General features: G+C 41.0%; 1 protein-coding gene and 1 long non-coding RNA gene across 5 annotated transcripts in view; one reads left to right on the top strand and one right to left on the bottom strand.

Annotated features, from left to right (window-relative positions):
* CSGALNACT2 (chondroitin sulfate N-acetylgalactosaminyltransferase 2) overlaps positions 1–17,680 on the bottom strand; it is a 32,764-nt gene extending 15,084 nt beyond the window's left edge. The window contains exons 1-2 of one of the 4 annotated variants that reach the window (XM_064430302.1): positions 17,487–17,680; positions 857–2,097 (exon numbers count right to left, since the gene is read on the bottom strand). In XM_064430302.1, coding sequence (XP_064286372.1) covers positions 857–1,520 — 664 coding nt within the window. In that variant the 5' untranslated portion in view covers positions 1,521–2,097; positions 17,487–17,680. Of the gene's footprint in view, positions 1–856; positions 2,098–4,238; positions 4,353–17,486 lie in introns of those variants that run through there. The other 3 variants (XM_064430304.1, XM_064430303.1, XM_064430305.1) reach the window with 3 other exon arrangements.
* A 133-nt stretch (positions 17,681–17,813) lies between these two features.
* LOC135306416 (uncharacterized) lies at positions 17,814–21,167 on the top strand. The gene is made up of 2 exons (XR_010367224.1): positions 17,814–19,430; positions 20,110–21,167. It is a non-coding gene; the product is annotated as an uncharacterized LOC135306416 (long non-coding RNA).
* Positions 21,168–27,713: the final 6,546 nt, after the last annotated feature.

The following is a 27,713-nucleotide window of genomic DNA, read 5'->3' on the forward strand; positions in this document are numbered from 1 at the left end:
ATGGTAGCATGAACTGTATTTATTACTGTAAATATGAAGAAGAGGTACCAGGGCAGTTTCTGATAATACTTATCTCCATTGCACAAGACCATTCCTTGAAAGCCACCTGTTATGGGATTTGTCACTACTGCACCTTTTAAGGGCCTTACTAAGTGTTGAAAGTTTAACTGCTACATATGCCTTTATAATAATATGTGTTCTGCAATTAAACTTACAGGAACTGAGACAAAACTGAAAAGACTGAAAAGAAAACAAGAGAACAGTTCAAGGCTGCACAGCTCAGCAGACCCCATAGCTGTATACCATGAAAGGTCTATTCAGGACACCAAGTTCTTCAGCTCACAGGCCCAGAACATAGCCTACCTCTCCCTGCAGTATGCCCGTGCCAACTCTAGCAAAGTCAAATGCCCAACTATTAACTAAAAGTGGCACAGAGATGAGTGAAGAAAAAATATGTAGCTTCATACTGGATTGTTTAACTAGTCTGGAACAAGAGAGATGAGTCAATTTCTCCCTCCCACTGCCATCAGTTTCACTGAAAGTCTTTCAGTTATTTAGTACCATAAGCAGCTGTGTCACACTGACTTTGGCTACAATCAATGATGAATGTATCTGTATTTTAAGAAGATACAGCTTCCCCAGTATACCTCTTGTGGTGAGACCTTCTGAAATGCATTTGTTACTCCATGAAAAACACAAGATAATGAAGCAGTAATATCCTCATCTTCAGAAATAAAGGCTCTTATTGTGCAATTACTCTTCAACACTCTATTCGTAGGTAAAACCTAAAAGTACAAACCCCACTAAATGCCTGTTGTGACATTCTGCTAAGGGGCTGGGAAGCATGTAAACATACCTTCTATAAAATCATTTTCACTATACAGCTGCCTGTCTCCTACTCCATCATCTTCATCTTGTCCATCTTCTTCATCTGGATTATTGATAACTTCTAGGCCAGCCTCGATAACTTCCACCAGTTCATCTCGTTTATCCTTTCTGACAGGTTTCTCTTCTGGATGCCGAGTGAGCCCCATCTCCAGCTGGAATACTTTCATGGATGTAAAGCTTTCAAAAGGAATGACTCCATACTCACTAGGCAGTTTGGCCCCCACGCTCACCTCAGCTTTGTCAATCTGGGAATGAAGAAACTCTAGGAGATCATTGGATGTTTGTTCTTTGGTGCCCTGGTAGTTCATACCATTGACCTTCGGGCTCTTTTTTTCCTGCAGGGACTTCAATTTGTCACTCATTTCCTGAAGCTCTTGCTTTAGCTGGGCAATCTGACGTTTCAGACTGGTAGCTCGGTTTTGATAATGCTCTTCTTGTTCCTGCAAGAGAGCCTGATAGTACTCCTTACCCATGCTTTCACCTACAACACCAGGCAGAGATCCATTGCCATCTGTCTGTGGAGCACACTCCAGCAAATACATGAGCAAGACTAAACTGAACAGCAAAGCAAGGCCCACCAATAGCCAACGAGTCCTGGCTTGAATTACTAAGCCTCTTCTGGGCATTCTCATATTATTTCTGCTTCCAATCCTAAAAGATTACTTATCTGCTCTTGCTTTCCAGGGGACATCACCCCAGACTTCAAATCTTAGAGAGAAATCACAACTGTAATAGCTACTACAAGTTCTGGTAACATAGCAGATGAGCAGTTTTCAAGCTTTGCCTTAATCAGGTGTCATTGCAGAGATGTAAATCTGAAGTTCCTGTGTCATCCATAACCATCAACCGTAAGTCTGGCTGACGCCATACAATTTGTTCAGGATTTCCTACCCCAAACAAAAAGAACCTGCAAAGGCAGAGGAAGACTGAAGACACCAGCAAGGAATCATATTTCCATTTCCTAATTCAGCCCTAGTTGAAGGGGCCTAGCTTATTTGAAGTTTTGTAAAGGAAATCTGCAAAAGTAATTTTGTAAGCTTTGAACAGACAGCAATTTTTCCCCCCACTATGTGTGAGAGAATTCTACAGTTTAGTAATAATAATTTTCATTGGCTAGTCTTGCTTTTCCTCTGGCACTTGAGTATTTTCTTCCACTTCCCCTCCTTTCCTTGGAATCTGTGGTTTGAGTCAGCAAAATGAAGACAGAACCTAAAATTAAAAGAAAGGTGCATGTTAGAACTACAAAGCAGACAGACATTTGAGAAACACATGAACAAAGTTCTAACACATGCATGCAAAAGACTGCTGGTGGAAGGAGTGATAAAGGGAGAAAGAAAAAACATTTCTTTTTTTTTTTTTTGCATTACTAATCAGCAACTCCCTCTGACACAGTGTCTGGAAAACAGTAATATGGACAGTCCAAAAAAAGACATTTGTCACACAGCTAGCCAAAGCAGTAATGGTTCTTCTAGTCTCACCACGGTTATTTCACATTTCTTTTAACTCCCCCATTCCTTCTTGGGTTTTTTGTTTTGTTTTACTCTGTGGGAGGACAAAAAGATACCAACAAATCCCATACCTTTCCTACTCCTCTAAACTATTAAAAAAAAAATCCACTATTTTGAAGCAGCAGAAGCTTGCAATTTCATTTGCTTTTACTTTAAGTAAATACCTTTCAGGGTATAACTGTTCACTCACTAATAAAGTATTATAGATTTAAATATCAAAGTTTATAGAAACTGCATTTCAGATTAAGTCTAATTCAAAAGAAATTAAAATTCAAATGCTGATCCTTGATTGATGAAAGGAATCCTGAGATTATCCATCTGCTAATATTTCCATCTTCTGATACTAGGCTAGCCTAGAGGGAAAGACCAGAGCAACAGCCCACAGTTATGCAAGAGGGGGATACCAAAAGTCCTACTCAGCACTGAGAGTCAAATAAATGTTTTATGGGCCTCTTCAATGACAGCATAAAAGACTAAGAAGTAAGCTCAATGCATGTTAGTCTACTTTCAACATTAATAAAATACTTTCATTTAAAATTTGCTTGTATAAAATAAGTGAAAGTCATTAAAATTTATCCAGGGACCTATTAGCTCTACATCCATTTTGACTGTGTTATGCAATTATGGTTTGGGGGAAGTTCTGAGACTCCCAGTTTAGTTTCACTATCCTTAGGAGACTAGAAAAAAATGGCTCACTCCCCTACTCCTTCTACATGGGTCAGACAGACAGATCTGGCACTGCCAGATGCCACCCAGCCCACCTTGTGCTGGCCCTGCCAGGGTGCCACAATGCTCCCCCTGTGTTTACAGCAAACACCTGGCACTGTGTCTCCCTGATTGTGCCTTTGTGACACTCCTCCCTTCCCACTCAGCTTCCAGCACCAGGACACTGCTCCAATGCAAACCAGACACCCCTGACCAGTGGTGGTATCATATTCAGCATCTTCACCTGCAAGAAAGCTCCAAATGCAAGGCCTGAAAGACGAAGTGACTTATTCATACCACCAGCAGCAATGCCTCCCACAGCCACACAAAGTTTGCAGGCGTATCATCCACACCAAGTCTGGCAAGAGCTGAAGTCTACAGGACTGCTCAAAGCAGTTTTTAATATTTGTAGTGCTAAAGTCCCTGTTAATAAATAATTTATGCAGATTATGTAGAAATTCTTAATACAGCAGATTAAAGGCAATTACTCATCTGAAACTGAAGCTTTTGGAACTCATGGAAAGCTACTGGAGACTTTGGTACAAAATAAGTAACAGTTTTATCAACTGAATACTAGATAACATCCTTTCAAGTCCAGACAAGCCAGAATTTAGTCACTCCTCACTGCATAAACACAGTATTATATAAATGCAAGTTGAATGCATATAAAGAGTGATCAACTCCAGATGTATCCTCAGACTGCTGACCAGTGTCCAGATGTGATGAATCAAGGGAGACAGAACGAAAATTCAGCAGGATAAAACCAGCTCACAAATATGATACAATATCATCCCAAGCTTTCTTTAGTACAAAGATGACTGTATGATGGTTTTTTACATTTCTTACTGAATTCTTGTTCTGTTAGACTGCAAGAGGTGAAGCCACAATTAACAGCATAAGAACCATAAGTTTTTTTAAACCTCAGTAAATGCTAAACTGTACTAAAGCTACTCCATGCAGAAGCTGACACATCTTCAGTCAGTAAAGGCATATTGAGAAATGATCAAACTATCTAGCTTGCATAAAATATCAGTAAATCAAGCCCCAACTACTCTAATTGTTGTTAACTGACAAATCAATACCCCTGAAGATGGAGCATTAGTTCTAGGAGGCTTTTGTAGTCAATTCTTGCCTCACCAATAAATTGCCCTGTGCTCAGCTCTGATGAGTCACTAAGATTCTTTAGGTCTCATTCATGTCTCAGAAGCAAGGGAGAACAGATCTCCCTTGGAGAGGACACGATGTACCAGGAGCTCAAGATGCCCTCAGAGAATAGCAGGGGGCAGTGAGAGAGCTCTTGCTGTTCCCACCTTTCCCCACTGTGGCCAAACAGACACTGTTATGGTAAGCCTGGATCGGGGATGCCAACACACCCTGCTGCTGGACATCTGCAGGTGCCTGGCCCTTCCCACGAGCACTTCACCTGGTCACGGCACAGGGCTGCCCGGGAGCACTGCCCTCGGGGTGCTCAGGGAACACATACACACTATGTATACACTGTGTACATACATACAGTAACCCACTCCTGAGGCAATGAGAGCTACACCAGCTCGTACTTTTCCTTCTAGGCTCTAATTATTCCTTCATTAGCTGAAACCCTTTATCTATGGGCTAGTGACAATCCTATTAACAAGACAGCCTTTTTACAGAGGCAGGCAGGGCCTATTTATGTTTGACCACTTTTTCACCATAAAGAACAGGCGTTTTTCCCACTAGACCTTCACCGTGGCCTTTAAAGGACAGCAATGTTTGTGCAACCAGTTATGTTGAACATTAAAATTTTAAATTGCACATGGAGAACTGAATGGGTAAGTTAGTTTGCTAAAGCAGTGGGAACAGAGCCAATTGACATCTTTTTTTTTCCCTTCAGTATTACTTCTGCTGAGGGAAGTCATCATAAAGGATTAAAACACATTTCATCTTGAATATTTCAATACTACACTCACAGAGTGAGTGAAAGCAGTAAGAATCTTCCTTCTTTTCCCAATGGAAAAGGAGAGCTTATGAGCACTCTATTTCACTATTCTCTCTTTTCAGAGAACAGGGGGAAATAAAAGCCCTTATTTTGTGTATCTACAACCCAAATTTGATCCGAATTTGGTCTGGCACAGCCCTACTTTAGGAATTCCAGTAACTAGGCTGTAGAACATGATTACAACAGAAAGCAGGCTGTGAAACCTCAGAACAAGCAAAAGCACATGGGATCCCAAAAATCACAATAGGGAAACTAACTAGGTTACACAGAACATTCTGAAGTTTATAAAAAAGGACAGTAAAATTACTTGGTAATTAGTAATCACACAGAAGTCCCAGGAATTTCGCAGCTTAAAGATTACACACCAAAACTTTAAATTGCACCTGCTATTGAATGCTGGTATTTAACTGCCTGTCAGTTCTTCAGAACTAGTCTGTTTGCAGCAGTCTGTGTGATCTCCAAAGAATGAGACATCTGGGGCTTATACAATTCTTATAAAGATCTGCAGGTTTTCCAGAGGCACCTGGTTGCTAATACTTTCTGCATTTCCAGGGCATTCTGTGTATTTAACAATGGAAATGTTTCTGTTCATTACAAAAAAAATTCATTGATTCTCTAAGCACGAGGGAATAGATCAGCATTGAAAATGCTTTACATTTTTTAAATTATATTAGCATTCTGTTTTTGTTCCTTGTTGCAAAGGATGAGTACATCTTTCTGAAGTGGAGAAACATGCACACTTAAGGCAGTGACCTAATTCAGTATGCACCTGGCTTCATGCCAGACTGTGGGGACTTTCCTTGTGTGAGCATGTTTTACTTTAGACATGCCCTTTTCATTCAGCGTGCCCTAGATGGACACTGCTTAGCTGCTCGTGAAACTCCAGCTGAGAGTTATTTTATTGTTCATAATTTCACCCAGATGCCACAGATATTCACTGTCTTAGGCCTCCTCCACACACATATTTCTCTTCTTGGCAAGTTATACAATGAAAACATAAAGTCTAATCTCATCCCTTGCATATTCCCTTCTTACTGTGAAGAACACTGCCACTGAAGACAGGATAGCTTGGAATGTTAGAGGGACACTGGGCACACCTTTATCTTCTCACTTGCTGAAAGCAAACACAGAGCAAGTTGGGCATTCTGCTGCTGCAGACAATCTTTGCATAAACCCCTGAGTGAAAAACCTCAAACCATACCTTAAGTACACATCACTTCATCTCTGCTTAGACAGTCTGTTGAGGTATAAGCCTCAGAAAAGACAAAAGAATTTGTCCAGAGTTTCATAACACAGTTCTACTTGAGCCAGTACCTAAGGCAGACTTGTCAGCTATTAGGAAGAAGAAGAGGAAAAAAATGCACAAGAATTAACTGCTGAAGTTCTCACTTTTCATGGAAAACTAGTCAAGAATCTCACCCTCTTTACTGACCAAAAAACCCCCATCTTTCTATTGTAATTCTGCCATCTGATATGCTTTCAGCTATGGCTTTGCCTCCCAAACACACACACACATGCACTGCTAGAGAAGTTAAATGGCTCTATCAATTTATGAAAAGACAACCCACATTCAATAAAACCAATAGGAAAGTGAAAATAATCACAAAGTATTTTAGACCTGACCAGTTTCACACTGAATTCTGAAAAACCTGAAAGTTTTGCTTGTACACACTGCAACCACTGCCCAGGGTAAATCAATCACATCAAGCACATGCAGCAGCTTATTTTCAAATTTTGAAAGTTTATAATATGACACACTGTTCCAATTCATCCCAAACCCCCCCCACTTTAGTTGGTGAGCACTGAACAGCTTTGCTGCTCACCTTACCTGGCTGACAGCAAAAGCAATTTTTCAAGCTACCTCTTGATTTTCATCAGTTTCCTTTCCTCTGCCAAGGCCAGAGTTCCATGGGGGAAACAGGGGTACAGTGATGACTGTACACTGATCACTGAGCACCTCACTTCATTTTTAATAAAAGACTTGGGGAAAAAAATGATCAGTGGTGAACTGTCCACATGAACAGCCTATGATGAATTTTGAAGTGCTCAAGCATATCTGCAATAGGTAACGTCATATATTTCTTTAATTTCTAAATGGGAAGGGAAAAAAAAATCATGCCTTTGGCACAAGGACCATTCTAGAACTTACAGTACACCAGGAATAAGTAGTTCAGGCATGGAAACCATAGGAAAAAGTTACTTCAGTGAAGGGTGCAACAATCACAGGATTTATTATTCAAAAAATAATATTCTCCATGCAAACAGTTTCTCTTACAAAAAGCAACATTGTTGTTTTGCCAGCAGAAATGCTGTGCTCCAAAATAAAATTAAGACCAAACCTCCACAAATTTCCACTGCAACCTTAGAGACTGCAGTATACAGGGAAGATATATCAGGTTTCTTATCTCCCTTGTTTCATGTGATAGATAACTCACTCTCAACACCAGGGAGAGATAAAATCAATAAAAAACCCTGCCTTTTCCAAGGACCAGATCCTGCTTATTAATTACATCTTTTTAGGATATGCAACTGAAGCAACACACTTCGTACTAACTTTCCAAACACAGAAACATAGAAAGAGTAGGGTTTCATTGTAACAGCAGTGTTCAATCATCTTAGAAATCAAGAACAATCAAACAGGTCACGCTCTTTACAGCCTGCCCAAACTCTCTCTTGCAATTTCTGCCTCAGTTTCAAGTTCCCAGGAATGTGTTTTTACAACAGCAACACAGGCCTTGGGGGCTGCAGGAAGGACCCATCCTGCTCATGCACCACACACCCCTTCCCTGCCCCACTTACACGGCCAAAAAATAAATCAGCTTGCCAAGCTGACAGAATAGGAAATACTGTGGGTTTATTGCTGCTGTTCTCAGAAAAAGCAAGCAGGAGGTGATATCCAACAACCTAGAAATGGTGGTATTTTTGCCATGACAATACCTGGAAAAAGTAGTTCACACTGTCATGCTTGAAGGAAACACTAACTGGACTATAGTGGTTTAAATGCAATTCTTCCATATCTACTAAGGAAAAAGAGCAACCTTTTGCTGAAGCAGTTTTATCTCCTATAAGTGAGAGAAACAAGCAAGTTATCACTTGTCCTGGCATTTGTTGTTCCTAAACAAAACCAAATCCATTACATAGTTAAGGGGACAAATGAAAGAACAGTATTATTCACATTATTTACTTTATAACTAATCCAAAGTAAGCAATGAGCTTATGAATAGAAGCCCTGCTTTGGCTTCAGTGAATCCAAAGCAAGTCCAGTTGTCTGGAAAATGCTGAATTAAAACTGAAACCCAACCAGCTACTCCTTAACCACACTGGTCAGTATTATTCCATTTCAGGGAACAAAAGTCAACTCAGTCACTTTACTGTTTTTATGAAGAGAGACATCTGCTTGGCAAGAAATACTAGGTAAAATGTCCTAGGTAGGACCAGGCTGAAGGAGTTTCATTTGTTTGCTTGCTTGTTTTAATACTATTATTGAACAGCTATCATGAAAGGCTCTTCTACCTTCAGCTTTCACAAGACAGTAGCTTTTTTGTATTGCACAACTTTTCTATCGCTTACATTATTGAGCTTGTGGGTTTCTGCACTGCTGTTGGTGCTATTCCTCTTTTTAAATTTGGCAAGAAAACCACAAACTCCAAGTTTGGTGAAGCATGTCTTCCCCTTATTGTCAGGGAATTAAAGGAACAGCAGTTTTATATAACTACATTTATTGCACCTATTTTGCTGGTTGCTAGAGTTCAACCTAGAAATAAGAACAGAAGCTACCTCAGCACAATTATCAGGGAAGATCTTTCTCCTGGTATTCCCAACATCTTGAAAGTAATGCTGTTTTTTACATCAGCATTAGGCAAGAACCCAGTCTACTTTTACAACAGGCTCTGTTCAACCCTTATTAAGGACACAGTCCCCCTAAGGGGCTGCAAAAATTACAACACAGCAGCATTTGGGTTCCTGGGCCAGGGCACAATACCTGAGCAGCCATACCCAGCAGTCTGTCCACTGAAGGGTGGCAGAGCCTCCCAACAGCCTGTGTAACACTCACACCCAATCAAGGGAAAAACTCTGTGGAGGACAGCTTCAGCAAAACTAAATCCCACTTCTTACACCAACTGCAGCTTATCTTCAAGGATGCACAGTAGTCTGTTAGAACACGTACTAAGAGATGTTTATACTTCTTTCTGTAGGACAGAGCAACAGCTGCAGCAAGAGGCAGAAATTAAACTTAAGATGCTCAGTAGTCTTCAAAAAGGTAATGCTGTAGGTAGGGCTTTTTTGCACAGAAAACAGCCTGCTTCAGAAGGACAGAAAACCAGTTACACTTAGAAACACAGCATCACCTTGAATCAAAGTGAATGAGGAAAGGTGAAATATTCTTTAGGCACCTTAAGTGTCTAAACAACTTAAAAGGCCCCAGCTAAATATTTCCCCCACACAAGATGAGCCTGCTCCCTCAAATGCAACAGCACAGTAAAAGGTAACTGGTGATCCCAGCTCAGGTGCACAGCACTTGCACACCACACCTACATTCTCACTGATGCCATGTCCTTTTCACAAAACCAATCACTGGGAATAACTGCAGTCTTCCACTGTGGAATGGTAGCTGGCAAAACCAAAGAGATGAGAATAACGTGGTTTTCCTGCAATTGCTTCACCTGAGTTCCACATCTAACTACATTCCCAGAATCAAGCTGTCTTCTGTTTTCTCAGATCTCTGTCATCTACTTCTCTATATATGGAGACCAAGATAACATAGCTACTGTAACCTAAGCACAGTGAAAATATAAATGCCAACCTATGTAAATTCTTGAGCTGTTTTTGAAGGATAATTGTCATTCAGGTTCATACATGGAGCCAGCGAAGACTGCTCACTGTGGGAGGTAAGAACAAAGATCATAAGGCAGTTTCCTCATACTGTAAAGCAAATCTAAAAATGCTGTAGAGCAAAACAGATCCTCTGAGGCACTCACAGGTGGCTCTCACATGGAGATTTCTTTTTCTTAAGTTAGGAAATGAAGGGATGGAAAAGGACAGTCTACCACCAGAGTGTTCTAACAGTTGCACAGCAAATTGGCCAGCATTTAAAAAAAGTTAGAGACTTAATAATGTTGAGGAGTTAATTTTTTTCTTTTTTTTGTATTTTTTTTCTGTGATAAGAGTGACACTGTTTTCAAAGATGTAATATTCCAGACTATGATGCAGCTACAGCAGTTGAAGTGGAAACAGAAAGAAGTTAAATTCTCAAGTGCATCCAACTCTTAAAAATACTTTCAAACTTCTATTAATATCCATCTTAAAAGCAAAAATGTTTATAGGAAATTGATTTAAATTTTAAAAAAAAGGTTTTGTTGGACAACTATGCACCACAGCAATATTCTCACTGAGTTATGATTTATTGCCAAATTTTTGAGGGTTACCTGGACCAGGGAATATTTGTACATAAGTCTCCTCAGTGCATGTTTGAAGATTCCTGAAGTGACCACTGGTAGACATTTCTGTGCATTTTGTCCAAGGTAGTCTGGCCTGAGAGTTTTAAAATAAGCAAAACCAGCTTAAAATACTACTTGATCCAGAAATCCTGAGAAAATGCTGCTTTGAAAATCAAACACCCTGAAGTTTTTCTTAAATAAAACTGAATCAGCTAGCTTAAATTCACATGTGGTTATGAAAACTGTGCTCACTCTGCTATTCCTCAGTCCCCAGTTGAAGATGGAAGGAGGAACACAAACTACAAATGTTTTTAGAAAGGTTAAAATTCAGCGTAATAGTTCAGGTTCTGCTTTCAGCACAACAAATCAGCCATGAATGTGTCACCAGCCATGAAAGCTGGATGCCAAACAACTGAGAAACATCTGGTGCATTCCAGAAGCACAGCTAATGTCATCTGTAATTTTTCAGTTTCACATTATACCTAAGCATTAACTTACTCTTAAAGCACTAGCAATACCAAGCTTCACCGGAAGCAGAAAAGCCAGCAGCTTGTCAGAACTATTTTGGTATTTTCCTTGTATTGAAAAAGTTGCCAGTATGAACAACTAGAAACATCAAACACTGAACACTTTGCATTATGCTGCTTCACCTCTCTTGCTCTGATTTGCAAATCCCTGAAGTCAGTCTTGGGACCACTTGAACTGTCTTTCCTCCCCTTTTCTTTCATCTTTCTTCAGGAAGAGATCATCGTGCTTTGAAGGGGAGAGAAGCCAAGAGTTTTTGCAAACCTCTGCTAAGTTTGTGTAGGTTCCTTGCACTCTCCTTTTCCTGTGCTCATATTTCACTACTTTTTTTTTCTAACTTTTTTTGCTTGTTTTACTTCAAAGCAAGGACACACAGGTTGTTACCACAGACACTTGTCACAAATGCCATATTTAACACACAGTTCTACTGGCAAAAACTTCTACTACACTGTTTGAACACTGGTTTAAAGTTATTCTTTTTCCTTCCCTTCTTGTCCCCTCACATAGTTGATTAGAATCCCAATCATTTCCACCTGTCCATCTGATAGAAGCTCAGGACCTTAAACCTCCTCCTCCTCCTTAAAAGGAGGAATTCTGAAGAGTTAAATGCAAAAGAATTCAAAAAACACTGGATTCTGTCCAAAATCTAATTTAAAAAATCCAACATAAAGAAACATGCATAGCAGCATTTCACAGCAGAATCTAATACAGTATTTTGGATGTTAATACCCAGTCCTTTGCCAAACACTGGGGGCACTGAGGCAAAGTCTGCCCTGCAGAGGCATCTTACTGGAGCAATGGTTTGACTGTGCAGGGAAGAAACCTGCCAGCCTCTGTCCAGCCAGCACTGACTGCAAACAATACTCATCCTCCTACTTCAAAATTTGTATGTCTCCTTCAGAAGACTTCCACATGTATCAGGAACTGACAGAGCACATGAAAGATGGACTATACTACCATCACTCGGCAGTCTTAAGTTTCACTCTACCAGAGCACAAGACATGCAAGGCATTTGCTGCCCCTGGGGCAGTGAGCAACATCAACAGTGCTGTCAAGTGCCATCCTTTTTGACACCACTGCTTGGGGAAACCTTCAAGAGACAGCAGAAGTGCTACCACAAGTCATCTGAAAGCTGTCACCCAAAACACTCTTACAGGGCAGATTTTATTTCACAGAAACTTACGACTTAGCCTCAGAACAGTGGGCTCACTCTGAACGGTGCTCAAGACTAGCACTTGGTGTTTTCACAGTGTGCTTCAAAACACGAGCTCATTTACATCATTTCCTCTGCTTTAATTCAGCCGGGCTCCCAACGAGCTTCAATTGCTTCCTGTGCATCGCTGCCCAACACCTGCCCCTGCAGCAGCAACACAAACTCCACCCAGAGCTCTCTAAGTATTATTTCTGCAGTTTCTACGGAGAAGACACAAACATCACACACCAACACCGGGGGAGCAGAAAATCTGCCTGGTGACCGATCTGACTGCAGCTGACTATCACACACAACACACTACAAACACAACATCCACACACAGAATTAGCTCAGAACCTCTGTACAGCAGCACCTCAGCCATCAGCTTTAAATTTTCATGTCTTACTGCAATTACACACCTGAAAGCCAGAAACTGTCCTTCCATGTCTCTGGCAACTGGCATCGGAAAAACTATTAGGGCCTTTTTCTTTACACAATTAACTGGGACTAGTCAATACAAAACTGCTCTAGGTTCATATACAACTTTTTGGAGAACTCAGGTGTCTTATAATTTTGGTCTTCCATGAAAACATTCATCTATTGTCCTCACAAAAAGCACAATTAAGAGTGCAGACATACTAACCTCATTTTGTGGTTGATGTTCATTTGTCAGAGTTAAATACAAGAAGCAGGTGTCTATACAAAAGAACCTCATCTGTTCAGCAATTTTACTTGGAAATACAACAACTGCAAGCATTGTATTTCTAAGCTACTTTTCATTCTTACCTGCATTCTGCATTGCATTAACTCTGAACATGTGAGAACGAGCCTGGAGCTACATTCAGCAAAAGGAGACGACTGCTGCCAGTCACAGCCATTAGAAGTATGTGGGTAGAACCTATCTCCAGAGGATTTGTTAGCCATGAGAGAAATTTACTTCTGCTCTACAAGTGGCACATTGATTTCCTTGAACAGAAATTCCCTCCAGTATGCCAGAAAAGAGTAAAATTACCTTCCCTAGTTTTTCCCACCAAACCCTCCCCCAGCATCAGCCCAGCCACCCCTACGCTGCTGAGACAGCTATAGCTGTCTTTTCTGCACTTTTACTTCAGTTGCCAAGTGTGTGCTTGTACTCAAGACTCCCACGGGTAATCATTCTTACCCCTCCATCTATTGAAGCAATGCACTGATGGACATTTTAGGTCATTTCTGGGCATGGCAGAGGAGCTGATGGGAAGCTTCACTTTTGACAGCAGGATGCATATGGTGGCTGTTGGGTGCTGATCTGTGCTTTCCGGACAACTGCCCCAAGTGACATCCCTACCAGAGAGCCCAGCACCAAAAGAGAAGGACCCTCTGCCAGGAGCTGCTTCACCAGTGAAACACCACCACTCAGTACAGGAGGAAGGGTAAGAACAAAAGCCAGACAGACCTGCCCTTCACCACCCACTCACTCCACCAGTGAAAGAATTAAAGGAGGGAAAGGCTGAAGAAAAACAGAGGCAGCTCTGCCCCTGCCGGCACCACCCTCCTCAAATGCACCTCCCTAAGGAGACATGGGCACCCTCCACTGCAGGCTGGGCAGGAGATGGGCTCCACACCAAAACCTGCCCAGGAACACAGGAAGGGCTACAGGAAGCAATCAGACCCAAGAGCACCATGCTGGAAAGCACCTACACTGCAGGCAGCCACAAATCAGTAAACAGCCCAATCACTACAGTCACTTCTTATTACAGCTGGAGATGATTGTCAGGAAATTGATTTTAAAAGTACAAGATTTCCTCACAAGATAGTTTCTTCACATCATCTGATTTAGATTCTCTGAACTTTACTCAAACACCAACTCTGTTGATTCTCTTTCCAGAGCTCACATTTGCACTCACAGCTTGAAATAACTTGCCAGTTTTATCAACTTGTTTCTAGAGGATTTGGTGTGTGAATGGAGCCTTCAAAACAAGTAAGGTAAAGTAGAGATTGTTTCAAGGTATTATTCCACCACACCCCATTCAGAAATAACTGTGGAGCTGGCTGCTGCCAGCCTCACCATAACCCAGAGCAGCAGCACAGACAGCCCAGTGCCAGCAGAGAGAGTGCAAGCTTCTCACATGTATTTTAGTGCCATGTTTGCACATGCAGCACCTTCAAGGATTAGGGAAAAAAGCCATCTTCATTTTTCCTTGCATCTCCCATCTTTAGTGACTACACACAGCTTGCAATGATCACCTTCTTACTCTTTTTAAAATAACTCTTTTTTCTCAGCTATCAGAGACCATCAGATTCACCAATTTAGAATACACACACCACACAAAGTATTAGGTACCCAAGAAATACTAAGCTGAATAACTTGCCGGTCTACATTTTTAAGTACACACAAAATACCTGCAGCTTACAATAATTTTTTTAAAAGGTCTGGATAAAAGCAGAAGCTAGCTGCACCCACAGTGGGTCTCTAAACCAGGGTCTAAAACAGTACCCTATTCAACTGCTTTTGCACCAAAAGGCACTCATGACTGGAGGGCTGTAACTTGCAGAAGTTTTCCTGCCCTCAAAAAAAAAAATTCTAAGAGCTTAATAAAAAAGAAATTAAAGCTATTAAAGTAATTGCACACTTCCAGATTTTTTTTCAGGAGCTGTAATATTAATGGATGTGCTTAGCTTTTCTAATCATCATTCAGAATGAAGCTGTTCTGGCAGACAGTAAGTGCCCTTCCACAAATTTCTTCTTATAAGCTGTGGTTCCAACTCAGAAATAGAACTATATCCCCATTCCCTTAAAAAAGCATTATATTTCTTTTATAAACACCTTGTGAGTTCTGGTCTCATTTCCCCACTTACAGCACTAAGCTTAAAAGAACATAATTAGATACATAGATAAAGCAGTTATTTGTGGTTTGGTCTTTTTTTTTCTAAAAACAATATGCTGCTGAAAATATTTTCTTCCCAATGTGCCCCTTCAGAATGATTTTTATTTTTTACTAAAGAAAGTCTTGTACTCTTGAAACTCCTGCCGATTTTCTACATTATTTTTCCAGAAGCTAAATTATTATGGTCTTTTTCCAAACTTTTATACTGAAGGGCTGATCCTTTAGAGGGCAGATGAGCTAACAAAAAGCCAAGGACATTATCAGTTCCAGCACTTATCCAAAGCCTGACTTTCATCCCACCTCTGTGATCCTGTTTCCGCATTATTTAAGGAGAAAATACTGCAAGTCATGAAGCTTGCCTCATAATGACAGCCTGCTTCAGAGACAAGAAAAATATTGTGCAATTTGTTTTCTGCAGTGAAAAAAACTGACCTCATATTTCTCATACCCACCCTCCTGGGAGTTTAGTTTTCTCTCTTTTAAAAATTCAGGTGATTCTGATGGATTCTTTTTATAAAGACGTCCACAGAACACTTCTGGCAAGCATGAAGTAGCAGACTGTGATGCAGGGGTTGAAATTCTTGTGCCAGATACACTTGTGGGTTTTCTTGGTAAGAGACCACAGCTACTTATTATTTAACCATGCCCTCAGATGGTGTTTTTCACTGTCTTGGGAAGACCCATATCCAGGGGTTTGAACATAAAAGAATTTACATTCAAGAGTAATTTGGTGCAACTTCTACCACAATGCAGCAGCCGTACTGAGAGGTTTGGGGGTTTCTTTTTCTCCTTTATTCCTTCCTTCCTTAAGCCTGAGAAAAACGCTAAAACTAAGTCATGGGATCAAGAAGGAAAAGAACTATTCAAGATCAACTAAGCTTAATCACATTGAAGTTCTCACATGTTCTCCAGCAACAGACAAGCTAAAGAATGTCTATTTGGGCAGTACAGTCATGTACTTGAACAATTCCCCCTCCTATGTTCAGCTGCTGATGGTTTAGGACAGCGGTGCTGTAGCAATGCTCAGTGCAGGTCTCCTGATATTCCTGGTAAGGACTCACTGGCAGAGTCTCCCATAAGAGCCTCAGGGTGTGACTGAGGCTCGTAGCTAGCACCCCCCCACAAAACGCATCTACCACCACTGACAGCTACTGGGAATAGCTCCAAACTGCTGTCTTTGGTGCTCCTTGGGGACCCTCCATCCAGCTAATAAATAAAGGGAAGCCAGAAGTTTCCTTCAAACACACTAAAGCAAGATAGGAACTTGTAGCTAGTGCATGCTGGAAAAGAAGAAACTGTCCTATGAGGCCTAGCGTTACAGCCTCCATGGAAAAAAAAAAGGGGGAAAAAAGGTATTTTTACTGTATGACCTTAGACTGAGAGCTACTGACTCAGTGTTGAAACAACCTCTCTTTTCTGCGGTTCTTGAGTTACCAGTGAGAGGCCAATAAAGTTAGCCCTTATCCATCATCTACAACTTCAGCAGAAGAGATCAGTGTCTCAATATCCACCTGACAGAAGGACTTGAAGAAAGCACAAACAAACAACAAAATCACAGAATAAAGTAAACACTGATTACACTTCACTGAAAACACATACTACCGAGTTTAAAATTCTACATACTCAGGTTTAAAAAAGGTCTTGCAAATTGCAACATCCCCCTTTTCTGCTTTAGCATTTCTGAATTAATTGACTGGTGACAATTACACAATTTATTTTTATGCTCAATACCAAACTCTCACAGCGTGCGAGAGCACAGAATTTACCGAGCAACGCGTCTGACAAAAACGCAGATGTAAACCACAGTTTAAACAATGCCCAACATTCCACTGAGGATAATAAAGCACCCTGACCATCATTTCCCCTGTTTTGGGGGCTGGTGGAAGGAGTGGGGGTTTCTCGCGGCCGCAGCAAGCGCCAAGGGCCCCGCTGAGCGCGGCGGGCGCTGCCCCGTGCCCGCTCCAGCGCTGCGCTGCGCCGGGGGGGCCGCCGGCTGCATCCCGCTGCCTGCGGCTGCAAAACGCGCTCCCAGCACGCCCACGGCCAGCGAACACAATGGAAACGCAGCCGTGAGGGACAGACTCATTTTATTGTCGAGACAGCGCTACGGTACAACCGAGCGGGCCGGTGCGCCAGGCCGCCGCGGCAGGGCGGTCGGGGCAGACCCACGGCCGCCCGGGGCGCTCAGGGAGGGCTGGCCGCAGCCCGCTCCGGGCCGGGACACGGGGCCGGGCCCGCCGCGGTGCCGCTGCCCGCGGCCGGGAGGGCTCCGGGGCGCTGCGCGGCACCTCCTGCCGGCAGCGGCGAGGGGCGGCGGGCAGGCGAGGGGCGCGGGGCCGGGGAGGAGCGGGGCGGCGGGAGAGCGGAGGGGCGCGGTGCCGCCGTACTCACCGCGCGGGCCGGCGCGGAGCCCGCCTGCACTTCCTGCGTGCTCGGAAATGAGCGGGCGGGACCCTCCGCCGCGCCGCTTAAAGGGGACGGGCCGGCCGCCCCCGACCGCCCCCGGGGCGGGACCGGGTCCCCCGCGCAGTCCCGCGGGGGAAGCGGGGCCGCTGCCGCCGCCGCTGCTGCACGGCAGCAGGGAGGGGCCGCGGCACCTTCCTCCGTCCCGCGCTCCGCCCCGCGGCGCCTCCGCTCCCGCTCCCGCTCCCCTGAGGCGGCGGCGCGCCGCGCTCCGCTGCGCCCGGGAGCGGCGAGGAGCCCTGGTCTGAGGGCGAGAGCGGCAGCGTGTCCATGCACCCTCCCGGCCGTGCCGGCCGCACCGAGCTCCCGGAGCTGCCCGCTCGCACAGCGACCCTGCCCCGCCCTCGGAACACCGTGGCACGGCCCGGGCACCGACAGCGCAGCCCCTCTGCCGGCCCGGAGCTCCGCGGCTCGCAGAGCACCAGCAGCAGCACAGTGATGCTGATTTCTCACGTTAGCAAAACCCTGAAGTTGTGATGTAGCCTTTATGGTGGAAACAAGAATTTCCCAATAATTGTTTTTTATTTATCTAAGTATTTATGTACAGTTCTGTATTTCCAGAAGAACATTTCATTACACTATTTATTTTTTTAAATTATTAGTTTTCTGCAGGGCTTGACCTGAGAGGAAGGCTTGGGAGCTCATGCAGCTTCCAGCCATGTGCATGAATGGTGGCTTGTAGCAGTTTAAAAGGGTAAAGCTCGGGAAGCAGGTGAGGTAGGAATGTTCTTCCACCACTATGTACCAAATGGTTTTGGTCCTGCTCACCAAAAACAGAGTCAGAGAAAGTCAGTAAAGGCTTATTAGGTACGGATCTGCATCCCCTAACTTGACATCGCTCTGCTGGATTGCCTGGGATTGCTCACCTGCTTCAAAGGCAGGCACTGAGGGCGTTCCAGAACAGAGCCCAGTGGTGTGAGCAGCAGAGGCTGCATCCTTTGTCACGTTACTGCTCTGTGAGATCTGTATCCCGTTCAGCACAGAGCAGCCCTTTGTCTTCAGGCAGGCATAAACCCATTTGTTCATAAATAGCTACAGCACACAGCGTGGGAGGGGGCTGGCTGTCCAAGGACCAGATCTGTTCAGTCTACATTTCAAGCCCTCAGACAGCAAAGGTCTTTCCAGGGAATACCTTAAATGAACAGGGAAAAGACACTTGGCTGGTGTTACCTACCATCCATCCATCCATCCATCCATCCATCCATCCATCCATCCATCCACTTTCCTATCCACTAAAACTTGTCACAATGCTAGATCATCATCTTAGGTATCCCTCAAAAATATATTTAAAATATATATTTAAAATATATATTCATAGAAGAGAATTATCAGAGGGTTTTAAATATTCACATATGCACTCAAACTAGATAAATGTGGCTTTATTACTCTTTTAAAACAGTATGTAAACACACTATTTTAAACCTGACCTCATGCAAAATTTCAGTATTGCATGTTAGAGATGACAGTTGAACATCCTGCTTGTCATCTTTGTTGTGGATAATGAGTAGGAGTTTATAGACACCAACACACTGGAAGCTGCAGTGTTCTGTAGACATAATATTTATGCGAGTACCAGAAGATAACGGAATGGAAATAACTGAAATTACTGATGTTGTTAACGAACCCTACATTGTAGATGTGAAACAAACTCTGACAATGCTGCAGCACCCACTGGTTGGCCTACAGAGAGCAAGCAGCCTCTGAATATTGTCCTTCAGGTTTCTCAGGTACCACCTTTCTGCACACGAGCTTGTTGCTGCTGTGTGGGGAGAGCTGTACAGGGCCTTCCAGGGGATTATACACAGAACACTTTTTCTTCTTCTCTAAGTGCCAGTTTCCTCTGCTTACCAGAATTTCTTCCCTGCCAGAAAGGTTGGTTTTTTCCAGATAGAGAGAAGGAAAAAATAGATTTCTTAAACTCTCATAGGAACAACATGGGTATTCATAACCATCTCTGTATGAAAGGTCTGCCATGTCAGGAAAATGATGGGTTTGCAGTGATAGGTAGAGTTTCCTGATTCTTCTATCAGAACAACTGTTCTAAGATTAGATATTCCTTCGTAAACCAGACTTATATTTATGCAGACAGATGTTATAGTTCCTATTTGGTGTTAATCTTACAGGTGTACAGGGGAATCCCCTGTTGTTTGTGAATAAAGCAGGGAATAGAACATTTAGGAAATGTATGTGTTTTAAGATACAATTCGTTTCAGCCTCAGAATTTTTCTAAGACAGCCAGTTGCAGACCTCCTAGCATCTGAGAGCAATAGTATATATATTTATATATTTATCATTTATGTGACTCAGCTTTGAATTTTCCTAAAATATTATGATAGGATGGTTATTTAGGAGACAGACTTGAAAAATTTTTCCCTAAACTTTGCTAAACACTGTTCTTAAATTGGTACAGTTGGGGGGAAAGGAAGTGGCTGGCTGGCAATAGCTTATTCAAAAAAGAAGTGTTTTCCAGAACAGCATTAGCTCCAGCCTCTAGTGGTTTTGGTTTTCTTTCTCATGCCTTTTCTTTTCCTTTTTTTTTTTTTTTTTTAAGCATATGTGTGGGCTGGAGGGGAAGAAACAAAAGAAGAAGAGAGAGAAGAGCTGATCTGAGAACATGATACCAAAGTGAAGAAATAATGTAAATGAGGCCAAAGGAGAAAAGAAAAAAAGCCATCCTTCAACAAAGGATATTTTTGTTCTATTAACCTCTTGAGCCAAAATGAAACATGCATGTAGAATAAGAAAAATGGTCCATTATTTTGCCTGAAAATTCTGAGCTTTAATTGTCAAACAATAGTCATTAGTTTGCCTTGACACAAGGCTTTTTGTCAAATACCACAGCTCAGCTTTAACTGATGGCACAATTCCAACATGATCCCACGTGAAACCGCTTTCTTTTTCCTGAAGTGTTGCAAATTATTTATAACAGATACTGAACAATGCAAGAAAAATCATAAAGACATTTTAATAGCCTGAAATCAACCCTCCTACAATATTTTAATCATTGTGATTTACATCCCTCAAGATCCTCAGTCTGAGCTTCTCACTAAGTTACACTCTGTAACCCTTTGTCACTGCTCCTGTTGCTCTGGGCAGTGAAACGGGGTCTTGGGAGAGGCCGTGCTCTCCAGCAGAATTCACTCACTGCCTGGGGCAGTGCCAAGCTCCAGCTCAGGCTCTGCCGGCAGTGCTGCAGTGTCAGCACCAGCTGGGGCACGGAGAGCCTGGACCTCTGGACTTCTGAAAGGTCCTGGACCTCTGGACCTCTGAAAGGACACGGCCTTGTCATCGTGGGGCATCAACAGCACATGGACAGGCACTTGGAATGCCAGGATATTTTACCTCGCTGCTCTCAGAGACTGGAATAATCCCCTTGACTCCCCTTAGCTTTAGGAGAGACAGCTCATCTGTAAAGTTAGTTTGTACCAACATAGCACACAAAAATCTTCCTGTATTGATTGTTAGTGTGCCCTTTATTTTGCATTGAGTAACATTTCCTTTTTGTCAATGCCTAGGCTTTTGGCCTCTACATCTTTGAGTGCTGAAGGACTATATTTTTTTCATGTAGTGTTTTGGGATCAAATAAATAGTAATTCTCTGGTTTTATAATGTACTTAATTTTGGACTCAGAAGCATATAATTTATATAATATTTGGTAAATGAACTGCTATGGATTGCTCATTTCCTGTTGTTTTGGGATCACAGTTGCTAAATTACTTCCCTTCAAAAATTCTCATTAGAGAACAGTATCAACTGACTTAAAATTTATATAGAGTCATACATTAAAGCAGACTCAATAATTATGGTAGTAATTCATGAAAGTTGAAGACGTTCCTTATCATAAAAACAAAATCAATACAATCACAGCTGTAAGTGAATGTAAATAAGATATAGTTTTATCTACTATCTGAAAAAGCTTTCTTCTGATAACAGAAGTGCTTACTGTAGTCCACTTGCTTTTTTCTTTGAATAGTGATAGTTTAGCATCTGGAAAAGTATGTGGAAGGATAAATCAGAATGTTTTGGACACAATCTCTTGAAATAACTTTCTCTCTTTGAAACCAACATATAGTTGCTGTTAGCAACAAATGTTTGCCAAGCCCTGTGACAGCAGCAAATGGATTGTGGAGACATTCCTGTACCACCAGTACAGTGTCGCTCTGGCTGGTGCCACGGGGGAAAAGGAGTACAGAGGGAACAAGCAGGGAGCTGCATTAAATGCCTGGGCTCCTGCTGCTGCAGCTGAGAGCAGCAGGCAATATTCTGCAGCGGTGGCTGAGCATTTTTCCTGGCCACATGGCCTTATTTTTCCTGGCAGGAACAATGGGTTGTGTGCCCTTGGTTCCACTGCTCACTCGCAGCTGCACCAGGGATCACATCAGAGTCAGCAGTAGCAACATACATGGAAAGTAATCCCTGTAGGTAGTGCTGGAATTCTATACTGGTTTAGTTCTGACTGTTCCAAAACACCTTTACTATACAGCTTCTGTCTAATAGCACCGAGAAATGCTGTAGGCATTTTTCTAAAAAGAGAAGAAAACTTTGTCACGAATACATTGACTGCAAAGCAGTTGTGAAACAAAGTCCAAGCAACCATATTCTGTGCCTAGAATGGAAGGGTTTTGACTGAAATACTCGGTGTTATGCATACTAAAAAATTACACATTCCTTTTTTTTTTGTCCTTCAGTATTGCAGAACATTAACCTATGAATACCATAAAGTAACATATTAAAATTAATTCTATTAAATTACTTTTTAAATTGTAGACTTGGCTGCCTAGGATGCAGCAAAAGAAGTTAGAACATTCTATATATGAGATTTAAGCCAGAAAATCTTTCATGAAGACTCCTTGTCTGATGAGATAACAATATAAATTATCAAGGTCTTTTGGTTGGTTGTCTGGTTGGGGTTTTTTTCTGTGCTTGAAGGCCACATGCACCAAAGCTCAAGTTATTCAGATAAATATCTCTCTAGAGAGAAATATCTGGGCTTTCTTAATTTGACGTGCTTCATGTTTTATACAAAATACTCAGTACATCAGTATTTAATGTGTGTTACTGCATGATCAGGTATGCCCGCTGAGCCTGCCCAACAGTCAATAAAACTACCACCACTTTCCACACAAAATAAAAACTAAACTGTAGAAAGGCACAGGTCAGAGATGATCATCCATGCTGATAGTTTAGTAAACAGTTAGTACAAAGCCAGTGTTCATTTCTTCGTTCACTAGACAGGAGCAGAGACTAAGAAACTTCTGTTGTTGATTGTCTGTACTGTGCTGCTCCATTGTTTGCAACATTTATCTACTCCAGTTCAGGGTTTGGGTTTTTTTGCTAGTGTTAAGACTTGTCTGTCACTGCCCAAAAAAGATCTCCTTCCATTTGAGTACAATCTCCAGCCAGTTCATAAAACAAATTATTTGTTTCTATTTCTGGTACCATTCATTGTTGCATATACATCATTAAAATGTTTTTAAGTGCAACATTTTTCATTTTAACTCCTTCCATAAAATGGCATGGAAATAATAATAAAATCACCTAACTACTTTGATTTTATCAGCGGTACTTTACCAATGACAGGGCAGAAGGAAGATTCCCTTGTCAAGAGAGAACTCTCCTGGGTACCACAGAGTATCAACAGACAACCAGAAAAAAATACCATACCTCCGATGAGAGTTGAAAATACTTTGTTTAGATTTTCATGGAAATTGGCATCTGTTCCTGCGGTGCATAAAAGCTGATTTTGGAAACGTGTTAAAGTATGTGTTGAGACTTCACATTATAAAACCAAAGGGTAGGGATGAACTGATTTGCAACGTCAGGATCAAATGTCACTGCATTCCTAGCAGTCTCACAAGCTTCTCTTTAATTGCTCACTTGTAATGATTGTTTTATCTCTGTTAGGAAAAAGTTCTGCTAATGAGCATCTTACAATGACTCACATCTGTTGGTAAAATGAAACTCCAAATCAAATTAATTCAAAGCAAGATTTTACATTAGAAATGCAATTACAAGAGAGCTGAACGTTTTGAAAATCACTTGAATTTGTTCCCACTCCTTCTCAAGAGCAAGGAAAATGTGTTCTTGCTTCTCCTTTCCTGTCCCTATTTTTAGAACTAGAATGAGAAAGACCTGATCTGGCAGCCTGCACCCCTTTTGAATTATGGAATATCAAGTTCAGAAGTATTTACTAGATGGAATTGAATAGTTATAAATGACATTTCTATTTCAGTTTCATTCTCTTTTTAATTTAAATTTAAAGAATGTCAGTTACCAGTTCCAGCACTATGCTAGACAAGCAAGGATTTGCACTATTTTAAAAAACAAATCATATTTATGACAGGATAAGCAGAGAGATAAAATGTTTTTTTCAAACTGACTTTTTCTGCAACTCAAGCATCTTAGAAGCTGTGTGCAAGTTATGTTTAAATTACTGATGTACACTCACAACATGAAGATGTTCATTATGAGTGCAGACAAATGCAAATCATAAAATTTGGCCACGTGTAGGAGGTGAAAAAACATAGCTTAACTTGTGAATACTAAAATGCCGCTGATAATTTTATGTATGTTTTCTGCTCCCCCTGAGCTATGCTTAAATCTTGCATGACAAGGTCTTCAGTGTAGACTTGATGCCTTTTATAGCAATAAAGGGAATATGGGCTACTCGTATCACTGTGTTTCAAGGTTTAATACCCTTGAATAGTGTTCTGCTTTGTATTGCCTAGGAAATGTATTTCTCATTTGAAATCATAACAATTAGAAGCAATCTCTAGTTTAAGGTCTAGCATTTCAAAGCATGCATTTCACATTTTCTAACATGGGGAAACCATAATGCAGACTCAGTAAGCAAACAGAATTGATTCCATGAACATTATTTGTTTGGTTACAAAGTTGTCTCTGATGGTAACTTGTTGTAACCTAACTTGATTGCTTCCTTTATGTTTGTGCATGTAACAATGGAGATCAATATTCTGCAGTATAAATTAAAGTATTCTTCGTAGTAGTTCTACAAAAACTCACATAATCTGTTTTTCCTTGGTATTTAACAAACTGTCAGTTCATTTCAACAAATGATCCTGGAAGAACACCACTGGGTTAGACCTCAAACAGCAATGTTTTAAAATAAAAATCCCTATAGGCAGCATGAACTTTATGCCTTTCTGTTTGCTGGCTGTTCCAGGCCACTGTTCAGAAAGCCTCTGCACAGGAAAAACAGTGAAGTAGGCATTAAAATGATTTCCTGACTCGATGCTGAAATCTCCCTCAATTATTTATAACCTGCACAAGAAAGAATAATTCTTGTCTTCTGCTGACACTCTTGACCACACAAAAACTATCCTGGAGAACAGTTAACCCTGTTTGTTTCTCACTGGCTGGTTCTCAAAGCTCTGTACACATTTTAAAAATATATACCATGGCTCTGGTATTATCTCTGGATATTTTCATACACCTTTCCCACATTTCAGTCTCTACAATGCTCTTCCAAGCTTTGTAATAACCTGAAGATGAATCCTTACTAACTCTCTCAAGGAATGGGATCAGCTTTCTCTCTCTCTCAGCCTCCTCATCTGTCCCATCAGCCACCCCTTACTTGGGATTCCACCCTTTTGATATGTGCTTTTGCAACAGACAAGAATTTATTCTGAAGCTCTTCCTTTTTTGTGAAATACTGTTCAATAAGGGCATTGATATCCAGACTGAGGCTGAATTGTTCAGGATTTCAAATCTATGCTATGTACATTAAACTGTTCTCACTATTTAGACTCCTCTGTAATCCATATGAAAATGCTTTCAGGTGAGATAAAGTTGCATTTTTATAAATTGTACCTTTTTAACCCAAACAAGGAGCTAATTATTTCTGATGAGCTTGAGGGAAGTTGTACTCATCTATCCTCAGGCAGGCAAAATGCTTTTACTTAATTTCAGAGCATTATCTTTTATAATGGCTCAAAGAAAAAGGTTTCAGCAAGCAATTGGTTGGTTTATGATACATATAACACTTTAAAAGACCATGTAAATCCAAAAAACACTATAAAAGAGAGGAACTTCTAATTTTCTCAGAATGCATTAGGAGTTCTTAACTGGAAGTACTTAACTGGAGTACTTAACTGGAAGACAGAGGTTGCTGTCCCAAAATTTAGAAATTAGAAATACAAAACAGAGCTTAAACTAACAACTCAGCTTTACTGGATAACTTGTTAAATACCAAAAAATATTTCATTAATTGTCTCTTCTAGGTATAAATTAGAAATTTATTTGTGCTTACCTGTTCTCTAGTGTCTAGTACCTAATTCTACAGACTGCTTCCCAACAGGCAAGTTAAAATATTGTACCAGGGATGGGTACACCAAGGCTATTGCTACTTTGTCCACATTTTGGTAATACCCTTTGTACTTTTGCTAATTGACTCTTGGGATATTGGAGTTTAGACCAGACCAGTTTAGACCAGTCTATGAGTAATACTTATACTTATGAATGACCCCACTAACTTCAGAGGCACTACTTAAATTTTATGAAGTGAGATAGAGAGGATGTGAACAGCTGAGGTTTTCTTATTATGATTTTAAGTAGTTGCACAAATTTTTAGGGAATGATTCTGTTCTTTTTCAGGAAGTTTGCTTGGGCTGAAAAGACCAAATCATTCATCACATTATGGCCCATCTGTACTCTGTTCCTGGGGAATATTGTCTGATGCTACTTAAGGGCTGGTGCTTTTGAATATTATCTCCAGTATTTTGTTATACATTTACCACTGTAGCTACACTGAGAAACAATGCTTTCAGGTAAGCTGACTTTTGATACAAAGTATTTCAAAATTATAAGCAATTTTTTTTTTACTTTCAAAAGTTACAGAGTAGAAATATTCTTTTTATATGTATTTTGAAGCTTGTATTGTTCATGTAAGACTGATTCTAAATCAATAAGGAATAAAAGCTTGCTTTTATGGTATGTTTTTGAGAATTGTTAAGGTCCAGTTGAGGGTATCATAGAGATTCATGCATATTTTGCATGATGAGTTGTGTTGTAGACAAAATCCCAATGAATTAAATATTATGTACCTCATACCCATGGGATAGTATTTTTAAGAACTTCTACTATATGAAACAGGCTAATGTCTGAAAATTAAAATTTGCAACCTCAAAGTAGATTTTCAGAGTACCCTACCTCTGGAAGTTTGTGGAAACCAATATTGCAATGATTTCTTTGTGCTGCTCTAAGGACTGTACTGACATGTAAGATTCATGCTCTCCCCCATCTGCCACAGCTCAAAGCACAGATCAGGTAAACCATGTCATTTCTGCAGATATTTAGAAAAGGTTGGCAGAAATTTTTAGAAAGTTATTCCCTCCAACCTGTATATTTAGGTGAGTCATTTGTTCCCTCTCAATTCACTTTCCTCAGGGCAGCCAAGTGCATAAGTATTTCTGGCACCAATGGAAATAATCATCTGCTCTATCACTTTTTTCCCATGTGGGAAGTACATTTACTCTCAAAAGAGGAACTGAAACAAAATTGTCACCATTTTGACTAGTGGCAACACAGAACAAACAGGAAACACTTCAAGGGAAATATTTACAAAAATAGCATAGATAGAAGACATAAGAAGCTTTTATATTATGAATGAATACTTAAAAGCAATAATCTATTTCTTGCCAACATTCATGAACAGGAAAGGAGTCAGAATTAATTGGATTAGGAAACATGTAATTTTTCATTAAACTGCACTAAATGCAGGTAATTGTGCATGGAAACTGCAATTATGGGCTGTGTATGTATTTTATATGCAGGAACTATGTCCAGTAGGATAGGTATCAATAACTATTAGTGAAATTTTCACACAAATTAATGGTTGAAACAACACTGACTTATGCTGAACTAAAGTACACACTACTCCCTGCATCACTCACTGTCCCATTCACTTACCGTACAGCAGTGTTGGCTGTTGGATTAGAAACTGGGTGTTTCACATCTCTCAGTTGCATGATGTTGCTGAAGATACTGGATAAAGTTATGTTTTTCATTTAAGGAAGAAAAAAACCCAAACAAAACCAAGAATCTTGATGCCTTGGTTGCTCACAGCAAGTAAGGAATTCCCATTTAGAGACAGAAAACATAGGAAAACAACTAGACAAAGCATAAAGTTACCAGAAG

This window comes from Passer domesticus, chromosome 8, assembly GCF_036417665.1.
Source record: "Passer domesticus isolate bPasDom1 chromosome 8, bPasDom1.hap1, whole genome shotgun sequence".
Taxonomy (NCBI): domain Eukaryota; kingdom Metazoa; phylum Chordata; class Aves; order Passeriformes; family Passeridae; genus Passer; species Passer domesticus.